The sequence below is a fragment of the Diadema antillarum genome, unplaced genomic scaffold (genome assembly GCF_040938485.1).
Source record: "Diadema antillarum isolate AM-2024a unplaced genomic scaffold, OU_Dant_1.0 seq00000093_RagTag, whole genome shotgun sequence".
In the NCBI taxonomy this organism is placed as follows: domain Eukaryota; kingdom Metazoa; phylum Echinodermata; class Echinoidea; order Diadematoida; family Diadematidae; genus Diadema; species Diadema antillarum.
In genome coordinates, this window is record NW_027271182.1 from 565,495 (window position 1) to 583,859 (window position 18,365).

Sequence of the window (18,365 nt, forward strand, 5' to 3'; positions counted from 1 at the left end):
CCTTTGTGGAAATTTCCACAAAACCAGGTGCGTGCCAGACCCCAGGTGCCAGACGAAAGAATGCGCGCATTTGGTGTAGTATATCGATCGAAGAACTCGCGGGTGAGTTGAGTTAAAGGAATCATTGCAAAGATGTTCTGATGTTCTGGTTCCCGAACTGTAAAAAGGAATTGATTAATCACTCAAAAATGCAATCACAGATTTATATGAAAAGTCTCATATGCCTAGACAAATTCACTGAGATGTCCTATGTGATGCAGCCACCACCCGATTAAACGGCAAAATCATGACAATAAAATTTCACGCTCATCAAAACTGCCTATTACTTTTCATATGAATTTTGGTTATCAACACTCGTTCGTGGATTTGTTTGTTTGCATGTTTTGTGTGTATTATTCCTCGATCCTGAAAGACGTAATAATTATTCGCATCGAACGTAAACTGTTTACCGTAACTAAGCCTATGGCGCATTCGATCCATTCAACTTGCAGTAACCTTTAAGGCAGTACAACTGTAAGTAGCACATGGTGCATTCTTTTGAACCACGTGTTTCGCATATCGGCACATCCAAACACATTAGCGATCGTCCTTATGGCAAACTTTCCGATTACAGTCAGGGGAGAAGAAATCGTAATACTGTACATGTACTTACGAAAGTGATTATGCTTAAGATCAAATAAAATGAAGAAGTTTGAAAACAACTTGGCAACACTCAATCAAGTTTTGCATTCTCTCACACAAAAGCTCTCTTGAGAAAATGAAAGCATTCCCTCTCCCCTGCTAGATAATGGAAGTTTTCATTACTAGCCCAGCAAGTTTTGGGAGTGTACATGAATGTTTTTAGGATAGAGTCAAAAGGGACCTAAGTTTTCGATCATAGCAGAATCTTCGTCAGAAGCAAAATGGCAAATAGGCAGAAAAAGCAACCACACACATGTAAAGCGACTTCACACAACAAGAACAGTCAGGAACAGGCAAGGGACAAGGAACAAAGAAAACAAAAGGAGAGGGTAGGATGTCATGGGCAAGGAGCCCAACAGGTAAAGGGAGGGGGATTAGAGCAGGAGGATGGACAGACAAAAGGCAGGGGAAGGTTAGTAATGGTCGTGAGGGCCAGGGGGCAACCATTGAAGGAAAAGGATGAATATGGAGGCAACATCAAACAAGATAAGGAACAACAGAGAGACAAAGAAAGGTAAAGAGTGAAATAGCAACAGCAAAGGGGGGGGGGGGGGTGAGCAAACAGCAAGCCCTAGAAAGGATCTGTACAAGTACCAAGAGGAGGCAACAAAATGAAAGTTAGAGTCAATCAACAAATGCAATTAACCATATCAAAGTATGGTAATATTAATACAGCAATAATGATGATATTGACAAAACAAATTAGAATAATCATTAAAGCACATAAAAAAAGGGGGGACACAAAGTCCATGGGAGAGAAAATGTATACTTGCAAAGCAAGTATCAATAGGCAAATTAAATACGTTTCAAAGAGCTGGTTCATATGAAATCACCTTTGATTTATGATTTTACAAACAAGAATTTTCATCGCTTACTTATTTCTTTCATTACTTTAGTAATGTCATGATATTTCATGATGGTATGTGTTCTGTCTTTACATGGCAAGATAGGGTTTTTTTTTTTCATCCAGGGTCAAAAGAAGAAAGTGATAGAAAGATAACTGAAAGGATAGAATGGAACACCTACTCAGCAGGCAACACTAAAACAGCCCCCAGGGCCAGGCCATGTCGTCAGTGTCACTCTCGTCTTAGATCATTACAGGCCTATACATTGTACATGTATAGGCTACTCGTTTCGTACTCGTCATCGCCAACGTCATGATGGTCGGTCACACGAAATAAATTGCATCATCATAAGAGCTCTTATATCAACACCACTAGATAGTGTAGATTCATTATCATTATCACTATCATTCCAGTCGATCTCATCCACCGCGAAACCCTCAAAATCCTCAAAATCATCGTGGTTAATACTCTCACAAAACACATCTGTAAACGATTCAGACATCGCAGACCTAGCTACACATCTTGCACACAAAAATGAAATGGAGGTGGAAAACTACGATGAATACACAAAAAATATCGACGATGGCATTTTACCGTAGCAGAAAATACACAGAGTATCTTGCACCGGAAAAAAAAATGGATGTGGAAAACTACGATGAGGAAAACTAGGGTGAAAACCCGATGCGTGAAGACGAACGATGAAGACACTTTACGGTAAAAATACTTACACGGAAACAAACGAGTGGGTACGATATTCTCGCACACACGAAGATAATCGACACATCGTTCAATCGAAAAACTCAACAAACACTCGAACAAAAACTCACCCCAAATTGTGGCAAACACGGTAATCACTTAATAAAAATGAGAAAAAATACTCTCTAAAGTATGATTGTACTCTGAAAAGAAAGGGATACAATGATACGAAAGCAAAAGAGAGAAAATGAGAGAAATGGACGGGAAACCTAGAGAACTTCGACGAAAGAAGAGCTAGCAATTCGCGATTAGAGCTAACTTTCCTGTGTGTGTGTGATCGCGTGTAAAGGGTTGAAAGCGTTGAAAGCGCTGAAAGCGTTGAATGCGTCCACAGCTTCGGAAAAGCGTTCGGGGATTTCGTTGAATTCGTTGAATTCGTCCAAAATCCGTCCATGAAGTCTGGACGCAAAAAGCGTTGAAAACGTCCCCGACGAAATCAACAACGAAAAAAGCGTTGGGACGAAATTTGGACGCACTTTCGTCGGGCGTTTTCTATTGCGCGTACTGTACAGTATACTTGCATTGCCTGAAATGTGGATAGAGATCAAAGTTGAACTTTCATAGGAGTCATTTTGGCATGGCAGTATTCTCAGGAAGATTAACCCTTCTGCACTTGGAAGGGAGGTTAGAGTATAGACAAATCAACCCTACACTGTAGGTGCTTTTCCTACAAGGCATTTAACACTAGTAGGAGGATATAACCTTTATGCATATGATACACCTTGTACAGTGTATGTCATAGAGTTTTCTTAGCGGGTCAAACTACTCACCGAAGAACAGTCACTTGGTTATAATGACTCAGCATAAATGACTTGAGATACATGCACAATAGTATGATTGCAGAGGAGGGTTGATACAGGCGTGATACAGTATACAGCATTGTCTGTACCGGGCAAAGAAAAACATACCTGGTACATTTGAACAACCCAAACCCTTGCTGCCCCCTCCCACATACAACTTTATAGTGTATGTTACACACGATACACGTGTACATACTGTAGTGCTTGACACATGTTAAAAGGTGCTAGATAAACTTACAAAGGTACATTGTAGCCAACATCCATGTCCTAGGTCTGTTCATTAGCAGGGCAGTTCAACAGTTCTTTCTATCCAGATCCCACATTACTGTGTGTCAGGAAACTATTTCTCTAACAAGGACGGCAGAGGGAATTTTTTGCCCTGCATTGTGTGTGAATTAATGGCTGCCAAATAGGGATGTTTAAAAAGTGACTATTCCTAGCATTGCTGGCAAGGTCTTATTAGGTAATACACATTTTGTCTATCATAGTGCATCTATGGTTTTGTTTTTGTTCTGTGTAATATCTGCTTTTTTGTATACAACCTGTACACACATACACTGTACATGATGTTGGTATACAATTTGTACAAACACCTGCTTATACATTTCTTGTATCTGCTATAGACGACCAAATATTCCAGTTACCATAGGATGGAAAATTTTTACCACTTGTGCGACAACTATTTCAGTGTGTATAAAGAATGAGTAACAAATTCTTCCCCCAATAAAACTAACGAAAACAGGCAATTTAAACCCAAATGGCAATTTTCTCTATTGCATGTAAGTAACTGTAAAAACTCAGATGGCCATGGCGCTATTTAATTTCTGCAGCAATGTGTCGACAATGCTGAGCTGTTACATAGCAAGAGCTCTATTTGATCGTATAAGAAGAATATTGAGCACCAACTCAATCTCCGAACTACCTTAGTTTCATCGATTTTCTTTGCAGTTGTTACAAGCTGGAAAAAGAAATATCAAGTTCTATTAAAAGCTCTGAAAATGCAATTCTTTTGTGACTTGACAGTGAATTTTTAGTCATGATAAAAAGGGGGGAAATAGATTTGATTGCAATACATTTGTACGCTCTGCCCGTGCCTGCTGCACACAACTCTGCAATACCATGTTCTACACACAAGACAACACGGGTGTGACCCCACTTGACTTCCGTGTGTTGCGTACAGGTGCATAATATTCATTTTCATGTGGCATCCGTTCAGCGTACAGACCTGACCGCTAGTGACAAAATGTTTATATTTATATTATTTCCGCTAGACAATTCGAATTATATCAAATAATGTACATAGAAGAGACCATCTCTAGGCTATACATGGAGTTTGTCTTTATAAAGGAATACTGTATACGCCATATGTTTAGCGAGTCTAAATTTTCACAAATCGGGACTTCCCAACAACTTCGCGAGTAGTTAAATTGGCGATCGTGGAGTACTGAACTGAACAGAGAAATGATATGTGCACGTTACAATCATATCAGGATCAGAGTCAATATTTTCGCACGTCTTTAATTTCGCGAATAGCACCTGACTAGCGAAATTTGCGAAAATAAATACCTCGCGAAATATTCAGCGTATACAGTATCAATCTGATGCCACTGTAATACCATGGGGATTATTTTGTTTTATGCATATTCTCAGAAGTGATGACTTCCTCATGGATAGAGCGTAAACTATTGAATTAAAAAAAAAAATCCTTTTAGTTTTAATCTTTGATTAATCTTACACCCCTTCACTCAGGTGCAGAGCTCTGGGTAAAGCCAGAAAGATTTTGTAATTTATGCAGAGTCTTGTGGGTGAAATCCTGAGTAAAATGTCGAGGTGACTTTTCAGAAATTTATCCTAGACCTGTCCGTGGTAAACATTGCAGGTGAACTCCGAGGTGAAATGCAACAGGCCAGCATGCCTGCCATATTTATACAGCATTTTGCCCTTGAGAAATTAATATTCGGGTATGTGACAAATGTACCGTGCACTTCCACTGCAGAGTAGCAGACGAGAGAACTTCAACCGGGAGCTCATTCGATGGTTTGAAAGAAATTCTTCCCGGGTGTTCCACAATTTAAATTCCCCTGTGAATTTTGCGGGTGATGCCTCGAGTGACTGGCGTGAAAGGGGTTTAAGTGTGAAGGAGTTGTAACTTTTGAGTGCATCAGATAGGGCTAAACCACATTGTACAAATACCTAAGCTAATTATTGAGTTTAATTTCTAACTGGTAATTTTTTTATGATCGGTAATGTACATTGTAGCATGGACCGAATTATTTTCTTGTAATGCTTTAGTACATGTGAATTTGCCCACTCACATGTAAATGTAAAAATGTGGACCTCATTCTTGCTCAACACTTGGTGTATACTTATCATGCCATGTTGAATGCCATTCTACAAGATGTGTGACTCATATGGCCTCTTCACCAACCAAGGACATCCCTGATTTGCATACTGTGTCCAAAGGTAGCAAACTGGAGTGGTACCTGCATGATACCATGCATTAACATGAGGGCCAAGCGCACACACACACACACACACTCACACACACCCACCCAAAAGACACTTGCCAATGTCACAAAATGTTACCCTTGATATTGCTGAACCAGATGCTGCATCATACCTGGCAGGTAAATTGAATGTATCTCATAAAGCCTCAAGGAGACTTGCATTAAAGGGACACTCTAACTGTAACTAAAGTTCAAATTGACTCTTGATTATAGGAAGAGTATATAACAGAGAAACAGCAAAGAGTGAAAGTTCAAGCAAATTGGAGACTTGTATACAAGTAGGGCATTGAAATAATGGCATTGATTACCTGATTTTGACTGACATCTTTATTTATTCATTATTTATGTGTGAATTTGTAGAATTATAGAATTCTGTGAACTATTCTAATTTTTCTTCAGTAGACAATTTTTGTAATGTATTCAAATTCTATGCAAGCCTTGTTGACAAAAGATTGACGTGACAACCAAAAGGCTTCCTGGAATCTTGCCTAACCTGGGAACAATAGCTGAAGAATACTACATAGTTGTACACATAGGTGAATTCCTGCCTGAAAAGCTTACAGTAATTGGAGGGAGTGCCCAGGCGAACAAAATTGATGTACTTCACTTAATACGTACATATACATGTCTCATTATTATGATTGTCATTCTAATGGCAATTAGAATTGCCTGTGGCAATGCATCTCGCGGATAAAATGTTTGATCCCGAACACACATTTTGTCATTAGCCTGTGAGAAAAGAAACAACCATGAATTTTATACATTGCATATTACGGTCTATTATCTTGTTCATAGCAGGACTTTAATTGACCTGTTTGGGCTTATTCTATGAAACCTCTTACAACCCCAAGTGCAAAATTTCATTGATATCGTGCATTATAAACAGGTTGCTGTAGTTATTGAAAGATGTATCATCAGCATGAACATTGAGCTTCTCTCTCTCTCTCTCTCTCTATCTCTCTCTTTTTTTCTTCTAAACATAACATAATCCCAACTAGAACATTCTAAATTGTTTATTTCTGTACATGTGTTTGATGCACCTGCCCAAGTTTTAAGTGATTTAACATGTGCAGTACATGATTATGTCTAGCCATGGATTTGCCAAACGTCTAAAAATACATCCAAGCAACTCGGGTGAAACTGAGCTTGTCATGACAGAAATTAATCAGTCAGTGAGTAGGCGTAGCTTTGGTATAAAAAGACACAGTGCATTAACTTTTTCTGCCTTCAAGCTTCAGGATATCCAATGTAGATCCTGGGAGGGTAATGGAGTTGCACAAGTTCAATCTTTTGCATATTATTCTGAGCATGTACATTGTACATAACATGTGGGTATGGGTATCCCCATTTCAACACTCTTTGATGACAGTTTCCATTCAAAGTATGGTGATTTCAGTGGTGAAATATTCCATTTTCATATAAAGGATTTAAAGGCAAAATTGTATAGTTTATTTGGGTTTCCTTTTTTTTTTCTTTCTTTTTTCTTTAGTTGTGAGGCTGCAATAAAAAAAAAAGAATTCTTATTCATGGCTGCTTAATGCACAGTCCCAGTTCATCGAGATTGAACAGATGTTCATTTGGGAGAAGATGGTATTTTGTTGTCATTTTTGTTGGTGGTGATTATGCAGATCTGCTCTAAGTATGCAGGTCTGTGGCTTTGTGGTGCAATTCAGACTTTTGGCTGTGCCATCATGCGACTTGGATTGCTTTAAGCATAGTTTTATAGCACTCGTCTGGGATGATGGCTGGTATCCCATCTTGTGGTTATGACCTACTTGGGAAACTATGCATGGCACATTTTGCTCCACTTTGCATTCATATATATTTTTTTCTTTTTGGAAGTGTAAGGGGAGAAACATTATGATATCATTACCAGAAAATGAAATAATATGAGTTTGAAATACAGTCAAACCTGCCTTAGTGGCCACCTGTCTATAGCGGCCACCTGTCCATAGCGGCCACTGAAAAATCCCCCCGGGAGAAAAGCCATGTTAAAGACCTTGTGTATAGCGGCCACCTGTCTAACGCGGCCAGCGGCCACAAATTTTGTTTCCCGCGGTAGACTTTAACCCGTCTATAGCGGCCACAGAGCTGGTAATTCAGCGTGTTTTTCTCATTTTTGGCCGTGGCAGTCATTCATGGGCAACGTTAAGTGATTGCCACCGCTGCATTCATCACTTATTCAGTCATAATAATGCGCTAGTGTTAAGCTTTCCTCACGACTGTACAACATGCTACTGTGCAACAATTTCATAAACACGGGCATTGTTCAATGCATGAAACACACGTGTGCATACGTACGCATGTAAATGTACACTAAGTACTTATAGATGTATACAACTATGATACATGTACATGTACATGTATAGGCAATTCACACATAGCTGGATAACCTGTCTATAGCGGCCACCTGTCTATAACGGCCACTTTTTTCGTTTCCCTTGGGTGACCGCTATAGACAGGTTTGACTGTACACATAATATAGTACAGCTGTAGTTATACTGTAATGAGTGACGTCAAACTATTGGTTTTACTCTTTCTTTAGTTCAGAAAACAAAAGCAAAAACCAAACAAACCCAAGTGTTAAAAAAGATGGATATACCAGTCTTTGGCATATACATTTATAGATTTCGATTTATATGTATGCCTTGTATCTGTTATGATATAGTATGTAGCACATATGATGAAGAAAATGCTTTACCGTAGAGAAACATAAAATATATTGTGCATTGATGTTTACTTGAATTCTCATTCTACAATTACCAGTCATGGATGACATGGATTCCTTATTGTAATAATTTGACTTCTTTAACACAAAACACTTATTTTCATACTTCTATACCAGTGTGTATGGCCATGAGCTTTAGTTTTTGTTTGTTTGTTTTCGATGGAGGCAGATAATTTTCATGGATTCTTTGCTTATATCTTTTCGACTACCTCTGTTGCAGGGTGTTACGAAGAAGACCACCTTGAACCCTAATGCCAAGGCATTCCAGAGTCCCAGGACGCCAACCGGCTCGGTGAATTCAGACGCTGGGGAAGGATCGCAGGACTGGGCTGACCATGATAGTGGGATATCGGTTGCCTCCTCACCGCAGGTAGCAATGAAATCACAGGGTACGTACCAATGCCAGACTGACCCCCAGCACTGTCGGTCATTTCCGGTCCCTGACTCCCCAGCAAGGTCTCCCTTATCTTGTAACCACTGGGTGTAGTAATCCCTTCTGTCTACCACATACTGTAAAAGTGGAAATTTTTGCGGTGTTGAAATTTTCGGGCATTTCGCGCAACCAGAAACTAGCGCGAAAATAAAAGCACGGGAATATTTTTGCTTGCCATACGTTCCTGTGCGTGATGTCTTGATTCCGCGGAATTAAAAACATGCGAAACCCTTCTGACCCAGCCTAGCACGAAAAATTAGTCGCGCGAAAATATCCACTTTTACAGTACTGTAAAACTAGAAAGTTTTGCGTGAATGAAACTCTAACGAATTTTGCAAAGAGCCGAGATTCACAAAAGTAGAATGCCTGCAAAAGTGTATGCACAAAGCATTGATATTGACTGCAAGTGCAATTCTGTACAACATCACGGTCGGCAATTCATGAAAGCCGCAAAAAACAGACCGTCGGCTCCAATTCGTAAGCGTTTCATGCCATGAATATGTTTGGTTTTACATTACTCCCTTGTCCCCCTCCCACTATGCCCATCTTACAATACCTGCCACCCTCTTCCTTCCTTGCCCTCATAGCCATGCCTATCCCCTTCAATGTCTGCACCACGCTTTTTCCATTATCCCTTACCCACTTTCTGTTCCTCACCATTAGGTGTGTCTTCATCAGCCCGAAGTTCAAACTAGCGGGATATTTTGCGGTCTGGGAAAATAGCCCGATATTGCGAATGTGCATCTTCATCAGCTCGATACAGCCCGCTTGGGGAAATTAGCCTAAAGTCCGAAAGTGGATTTCCCTGTGCAAATCTCCGTATGTACGATGCACAACAGACTGGTACAGACACGTGTTTCGGTACAGTATGTATCAGAGTAGTAACAAGCTCGACCGACTAACGTTCGTCGCGCTGATCTTTATCATGTACACAATACATGTAATGAGCTTTCAGGTGTATTTTCTACCATTCTGTTGGTACATTAGTTTGCAAATCGTATCAACATTGACAGTTTACGGGACATCGTATCTGTGATAAGTAGACGGGGCCTTCGCCGGAAAGCAAAATGAAGGGTACAGTTCATAATCTGTTGCTTGCACCAGCCAGTGCTTCCCCGGAATGTATGGTGGGATCCAGAAATTTTCGGGCTGATGGAGACGCAAACGAATTAGCTAGCTATTTCCCGAATTAGCGCACTAGTTCACAAACTAGCCTAAGATTTTGGGGGAAATTTTCCTACGCTATTTGCGTCTTCACCACACAAATAACATGCTATTTTGACATCGGGCTAGTTTCGTAAACACAAAATAGCGCGCTATTTTGAAACTTAGGGCTGATGAAGACAGGCCTTTTGTCAACCCCACCTGAACTCGATTCCTCCCACCCTTACCTTTGATAGTCCCACTATCCTTTATACCTTAGTTCCATACCATCATATTAATCTCTACCAAGAGTGTACCACTGACTTTATCCTCACTACCCTTTCTCAAATCCCACCCTCCTTGTACCTTATTCTCACACTAGATCATGTGTATCCCCACCAACCCCTTGTTATGTCTGCCATCTATATTCCAACAAACCATGTCCCCATCCCATATTGCCATTACCCCTTTATCCCCCCCCCCCCCTTGTGACGTACTATAATAATTTGCCCCAAAGACTAGAACCATGTGTAGAGGGCTATATTCTCTTCATATTTTATTTTCAGCCAGCTTCTGCGGCAGATTTCAGTAAACTGGCCATTTTGCTCTGGCCGTAACCTATCAGTGCTTAGAATCATTTGTCATCCCAAATGCATGCCGGAAAGAATTGCTTTCATGAGACATTATGATAGATAGTTGTCAGCCGCAATTGCTGAAAATAGCCCATCCAAGATGCATGTGTGGATGTTTTGCCATATATTCTTTTTTTAGTCATTGGTGTTTACAGTAATTTGTGTTTTAAATTGTATACTATATCTATGGCCATTTGTTTTGAATTACTGATGTATGTTTATTGGCATATTGGATGTAGGCAGCAATCTATCTCTTTTGTTCCGTATGTGACCCTGTGCTGCTAGCAGTCAAACTCTCCAGTGGGTTAGTGAACTAAAAGAATACTCACGTGCTAAACTGATCAGAGACTCGATCTGATTGCCCACTTGGACAAAACAGTTTTGTTTAAAATAAAAAAAGAAGAAAATGTAAACCTCAGTACTGGTACTCATGAAATGCCCTGTATTGCCTGGTCATGAAATGCCATGTATTGCCTGGTCAGAAAAATTGTAAATAGTGAAAGCACAGTTAGCATGGGAGATAATACTGTAAAAGTATTTTCTTTCATGGTGGTTTTATTTTCACGCTTTGAGGTTGAACCGCGAATTTAACATCACGCAAAAATGTTTTGAAGAGTCGCGCGAAATTAACCACGCAAGGAAATGTTTTGAACTTACCGCTTGTTACAACGCTATTGCGCACATGCACACATGAAGATTCCGTGCATTGAGTGTATTGATGGTCAACACACACAGCGATACCGCGCAATACAAGCATGTTATTAAGTACTCGAGAGACGGGATTTCAGGTAAGCCTGCTTTTCATTGTGATTTCTATTTAATAAATAAAAGAATAACTGGATTATAGTTTAAGTTTTCATGTGCAAAATAAAGCAGTTTTTGCCGACTGTGAATTCACAGATTTTGCCGACCGCGAATTTAAACACACGTGAAAAAGTCGGCACCGATGGAAACATTGAAAGTATCTGTACGTGAAAGAAACCACTTTTACAGTAGGATACTGGCCTGCTAAACTGATCAGAGATTCAATCTAATTGCCCACTTGGACAAAACGGTTTTATTTTTAAAAAAGATTTTTAAAAAAATGAAAATGTAAACATCAGTACTCATGGAATGCCCTGTATTGCCTTGTCAGAAAAAAAAAAAAATAAGTAATGAAAACACAGTTAGCATGGGAGATTATACGTTTGTGTTTCACATCATGCAGAGCTGCTAGTTCAAGGGCACAAATTTGCTGCCGAGAGCGTAGGAACGCGGCAAGGTATGTTAATGTCAAGCTGCTAAATTTGGCTGACACTGCTCCATAGGAGGAGATAGCTATCAGATGGTTTAAACGAAGACGGGAAAGAAAGCCAGACGGGCAAAGCTGAAGTACATAGAGCCCTTGAATATTTCACAATTCCTTGCCCTGCTATTAATAGCAGGTATGACATTTGTATCAACGTATGATACTCAAAGCTTATGGAAAGTCTGGGGGGGGGAAGGTAGGAAAAAAACAAACAACGAAAACAAAACGGTGGCGGAGGAGAAGCGCGGGGGGAAAATTAGGATATCTGAAAAGCGCTGCGCCTATGGGATGCGAGCTGTGTTTACAGAGTCCAGATGGAGTCTTGTGTAGCAAGAATGATGACGTAGATGGTAATAAGGCAGAGAACACCGGAGTGAAGTAAACAGGTAGCACTTGGACAATTTCTATTCTTAGATCGCATCGAGCCAACAGAAGCCGTAGGGGAGAGAAAGGGGGGGGGGGGGGACTGCAGGAGATGGAGGGGGAGGGAGGGACAGAGAAATGAAGAGAGAAACGAAGACAGGAAATGGCAAGGGGAATGGGGAAGGAAGAGAGTGGGTAGGATAGGAGGCGCAAGTGGAACGAGACGTGGGGGGCACGGCTACACGTAATGAATCATTCATTGCAGGAGGCATTTTTGCTGTGAATTAAGAAAGAATAGGAAGTGCGTGGAGAGATTATCCTCAGGGTTGTGGCTGATGTCGATGAAATCAAAACTTCCCCCATCTTTCAAAGCTCCAAATTGTAATCCTAATTCAACCCTCTCTGTTGTATATTGTATTCTTTAAAAAAAAAAATTGAATCATTCTAATTGCATTTGGGTTTATAGTGCCTTAGATAGTTAGATGCAAGTGACAAGTGAGTTTCAAGAGGTACTGACAAAATAGAAGCAACTTTCATGTCATTTGTTTAGATTTTGGTCCTATTTTCCTCCAAGCATCAACCATTCTAAAGTGCTTTAGAAGAATTAATTTTTGTATTGGTGGCAAAACCTCTGGAAGCTTTTTAAAAAAAAAACCTATGAGCGTGATGTTTATAAACCTTATTTTCCATTATAGAGAACAGAAAAAATTCAATTTTTGAGTCGCGCAGACATTTTGCACGTTTCTCTTACATTTTCAAGTTGTCCTTCGAGACAGAACAGCTGCCAAGAGAGTAGAAGAGAAGAGCTCTATGTTTAATATTTTGAGTGTCCGGAGCACAAATGATTCGCTAGTTGCATGGTATGCGATTGTATCCAACAGTTTATCAGGTTTGACTTTTAAAATTATTGTGCATCAAATACTTTGATGCCTCTTTAAAGCAAGCAAGTCTTCTCTGTTGCTCTGTGATTTCCATGTGCTGCATCTTCAATCATCAAGACTGAATTGTGCCCTTTTTTTCTCATTTCCTTGCCAAACCTTTACTCTTGAGCATACGAAATTGTAGTTCCAAAAGAATAATGTACAACACAAAGTTACCCTTCACATGCTCTCTGTGGGTTCAAGAGGTAAGGGGATGGAAATGTCTTGGCTTTGTTAGAGCAATGGTGTAATTGGTTAAAATACACGATTTGTGAAAGTAGAAATGAAAGGTTCAGTTTTTGTAAAGACGTTGGGAAGGAATATTGTGTCAATGGTCTTCTTCCTCAATCTCTCATAATTTACGTTTACAGACTGCCTTGGTTTCAGGGTTCAGGACAGAGATGCAAAAAGTACTTTGTACAATGTATCTCCTTGAAAATATGGCTCGAGAGTGAAAGAGAGCTTTATTAAGATAGTTTACAGGAAAGCTTTGTTGTAGTGACATGTGTCTGAAATGTTTGTCTAGAGTTCCGGAACATAGCTCAGAACTGGGGTATAAAAGCCTCTTTGTTGACTGCAACTGCCAATGACATCGTGTGTCTAATACAAGCTCTATGGCATGTCAATCAGATTAATGCTGTTCTGGATATTAATTGTTCATGAGCATGCGCACACACCATAGCAGATCGAAATGAGAGGTACAAAACTCAGACCATTTTCACAGAGGTCGAGAAAAGTAATTGTAATGTTTGATTACAATTATGATTACAGTTTTACAATGTGAATTATTGTCAACACACATGACTGAGGAAGGCATGGTGGATTCATTTGACACAAACAAATAATCCAATTTTTACACAAACTTGCTAACTTGGGAATCATGTTTAGTATTCCATTTCCATGGTAGTAACTAGTGAACAAGCGAGGCTTAGTCACCCATTAGTACCTCGGCAAGCAATCTAGGCATGTTGAGAATTTGATATTTGAAGTATACATATTCCAGGACATTTCTTTTCAAAAGGTCATTACATTTACAATAATGTTGTACCGTACCAAAGAAGATTTCTCGCTTTTCTTTACATAATGTCTTATGATTCTTTCTGTTTAGATAAACAGTCACTTCATGCATATTATGCAGAGATGAATTTCTCACAGCTTATCCCATTCCTTTCACTCAATACTCCCCCTTGGATGCATCCATAATGACGATGTCATTTATGATGGGTCATTCAGCCTTTCGGTGCTGCCCACACACTCGCCGCTGTGCATAATTGCCATGCGGCCTTCGCCCAGCATTTTGTGTCTAAAATGCGTGTTTGTGCTCGGCTTTGATGACGTCACTAATGAGGCTGAAAGGGCCTCCTTGGTAGGGCTGATGGCTCGCGATGGCCAAAGAGTGATTCGCAGCGTGGTATCGTTAAAGGAGCCCTGCATATGATTTTCAGTCTTTTTGCATTTGAACATCCGTAGATAGACCATTTCTGTCATTTCTTACAATTAATGGATGTTTCTTTTCCTACAGCCTTGTTTACACATTTCATTCACCTGCTCCCGTTAAGTTCCATTGGTGGGAATTCACTTTAGTTGATGCTAAGTAGGGCAAGCCTCTGGCAAGCTTTGTAGTTGCTAAAGGGCAACTTTTGTGAACAAAGCATGCATAAAATCTAAAACATTATACAGAACTGGTCTGTTGGTTAAACTAGGTATAGAGTTTCAGAATTTAGGACCTATAGTGATCGTGATGCGGATGAGGAATGCATGTTTTCAAAATTCATGACAAATCACAGTGAACAAGTATCAGCTTCACATGAAAATGTCCGATGGGATGCTCAAGGAGGCAGAACAAAAGAAGAAAGCATGCATAAATTCTACACGTACTTGTCATTAAAGCCAGTGGTGTAACGCAATGACATTGCTACATGCACATTTAGCTGGAATGTGTGAGTCTCTTCCATGCATGTCATTCTTTTTCAGTGTAACATGTTTGAGGTTTCTCAGAGTATTGGTTTATCTTTTCAAGGACCACAATAAATTCCACAAATCTTTATGTGGCACTATTGATTTATGTACTACATGATGTGAAATTATATAAGTCATCTGGAATGCCCCTTTAAATAAGACAAGGGTCCTCCAGTGGTGAAAGGAAGCTGTGATAATGGTATTGAAACTGGGGAATGAGGGATGTAAACACCTACTTTGTAGCAGCATGGCTTCCTTCTGTCTTAGGGGCACAATGAGAGCCGATGTCGCTGTGTCCATGTGTGGTCACGAGGGGCCTTGTGCCTGACTTTTAGGGTTTCCTTGTGAAATAAAACGATGGCTTTAGCCCACGCAAATGTATTTCTGGTGTTAGCAATGTCGGAATGTGTGTAATTTTGTTTTCATCATTCTACCAATGTGTGTGATGTCACCATGCTGAAGGTGAACATAAAATTAGAGTGACTACTGCATACGCCATATATTTAGCAAGTCTAATTTTTCGCGAATTGGGACTTCCCGACAATTTTTTGAGTGCTTAAAGGACAAGTTCACCTTCATAAACATAAGGATTAAGAGAATGTAGCAATATTAGTAGAACACATCATTGAAAGTTTGAGGAAAATCAGACAATCCGTTCAAAAGTTATGAATTTTTGAAGTTTTTGTGCAGTACCCGCTGGATGAGAAGACTACTGCAGTGTATGAATAACTTAGATGTCACATGCGTACAACAATATAAGGAAAATATAAAGAGAATTTCACAAAATTCCATCTGTTGAAAAAAGTATACATTCCCCTGACTCGTTACCGACAAATGTTATGGGTAATATTATTCCCCCTGCCTTTAGAAAGAGGCAAGTCAAGTGCTCTTTTATTATGCGAAAAAAGTGAAAATATGTTGAATTTTCTTTTACATTTTCTTTATACTGTTGTACGCATATGACTCACAAGCTGTAGTAGTCTCCTCATCCAGCGGTTCCAAGACAAAAATTTAAAAAATTCATAACTTTTGCATCGATTGTCCAATTTTCCTCAAACTTTCACTGATGTGTTCTACTAACATTGTTGCATTTTCTCAATCCTTATGTTTATGAAGGTGAACTTGTCCTTTAAATTCGCAATGGTGGAGTACTGGAACTGAACGGAGAAATGTAGGCATGCACATCACATTCGTGATGGTATGAGAGTTAATGTTTTCGAATTTTTGTTTTTCATTTGCGAATAGCACCTGACTCATGAAATTCGTGAAGATAAAAACCTCATGAAATATTTGGCGATTACAGTATACAATAAGGGGGAAATATTATGCTTGCAGGTATCTTTTGCTGTAAATAAGTGTAATAATTTTGCCTGCCATCAATATTTTATACACATGTTGCATTGTTGCAGCTGTAACGTCAGAGTGGAAATATGCTGCTGCATGCCATTAGAAATAATAATAAAGGACAATATTGCGCACCTTCTATAATAATATACTCTACTGTGCATAAATCATGCATAATATTTGGGTTATCATGACTTGCTCTGAGCTTGTTCCTTTGTTCTCTTGTGCAGTTTAAAATGTATAAAGACGGAATGATGTGGCTATGTCAGAATCATTTCATTTGTGGTAGTTCCGTGTGTGTGTGTGTGTGATCATAAATCACTATGTTTTGATTGTTCATTGGCAGAGAAGTAATCCCTTCGATGTACTGTGTCAAATATAGCAAAGCAAACTGTGACACTAAGTCAAGTTCGTAGTCCTAGAACTATTCTTTGCTCAAGGTTGTTCATATTTTTAGAAGAGGATGAGTGACAGCAGAGGCATTCACATTCAGAGTCACTGCATGGTATTCAATGCCATAGTAATTTGTTGTCAACGTCTAATTGGCAAAATTCCATCAGTAATAGATACCACAGTATCTCAGTTGGTACTGTTCTCATGCACAATTTGTACACATGAAATACTGTGGTATTTCTGGCCCGAAAGTGCACCTATCTGCAGTACAAGCACTGTGCATGTTGCATGATACGGTATCTCTTATGGGGAAAAGACAGGAAGTGGCTTTGGTCCATTGAGAAATACACCCAACATGGTAATCTGTGACATAATTCATGCATTCAAAAGCCGGCATTATATATTTCAAGGGAAGTTTGAATTACCACGCTACACTGTAAATACCATGATGCATGTGTTTTGTGAGGTATTTCATGGTGTAGTTAAATTCATATCATGAAATGTCATGCAAAATATGGTGGTATTTCACCGTAAGTGTGAATGGGCCTTGTGATTGCTCGTCATTGTTTGATAGACACATTAGCTGTAGACATCAGCTGTTGTTTGGCCAGACAAAATAGCCAGAAATTGCTGGCCTTGTCAGATGAACATCATTTATTATTGCTGGAAATGTTGCAAAATGAGGCACTCTCATTGTACGAATTGCATTCCCTGGGCAGATATGGTAGTGTTAAATGTTCTTAAATCAAGGTTGTTCTTGTTTGGTACATAGCATGATCAGTGGATATTCATGAAATCACTCATTTTAATGATCAACATTGAGGAATCCTTCAGGCACACTAAATGAGGATAGCTTGAAGTTTTATTATTGACTAGACTGATACTAAGTAACCATTTCATTCTTGCCCAAAATAAACTCATGCTCTGAAAAAAGATCTTTCCCGTCCTTCAGTTGATTTCTGAGATAATTCACCTTGCTCAAGGAGAATATGAGGAGGGTATGTATGTGTGAGAGTGAAGTTGTACAATACACAACAAAGAAGACTGCCATGTGCATTTTTTTTTTTATCCGTTGTTTTGAAAATAATTTTGTGCTGATCACAAGTGGCTTAATGCAAAGTTTTCATGTGTAACAGTGTATTTTATATTAACTCACATACATGCTGACAGTGATGGCTAAAATTTATTTTTGGATATTCTCTCTCTCATTCTTTCTGTATTGGATTTTTTAAATTCCATAATTATTTATTTGTCCATCATCTATTGCACAAAGAGAAACAAAACAGATAGGCCTATACAAAGTGAGTTCAGTGATTTATGCCAAAGCGTCTCAGTCATCCTGTGTGGATTCTTGGTAGTCTAGAAGAGCAGACAATCCATTCAATTGTGACATGCAATCAATTATTTTTATTCCCCTTGACAAAGAAGCTTGATAAGAACTTAATACCATTTGACAAATGACAACGTAGTGGGTGGATTTTTCTGTCTTGCTTTCTTTCTTTTATGCCTATCTGAGATCGAAATAAACTGAACAGAAAGTGATGCATGATTTGTCTGGTTCAGATGCAAATGG

General features: G+C 39.3%; 1 protein-coding gene across 1 annotated transcript in view; it reads left to right on the forward strand.

The window, feature by feature from the left end:
* Nucleotides 1-18,365, forward strand: part of LOC139726607 (uncharacterized) — a gene marked incomplete at its 3' end in the record, with an annotated part of 59,041 nt that overhangs the window by 29,733 nt on the left and 10,943 nt on the right. The window contains exon 3 of the mRNA XM_071637597.1: nt 8,538-8,706. Coding sequence (XP_071493698.1) covers nt 8,538-8,706 — 169 coding nt within the window. The remainder of the gene's footprint in view (nt 1-8,537; nt 8,707-18,365) is intronic.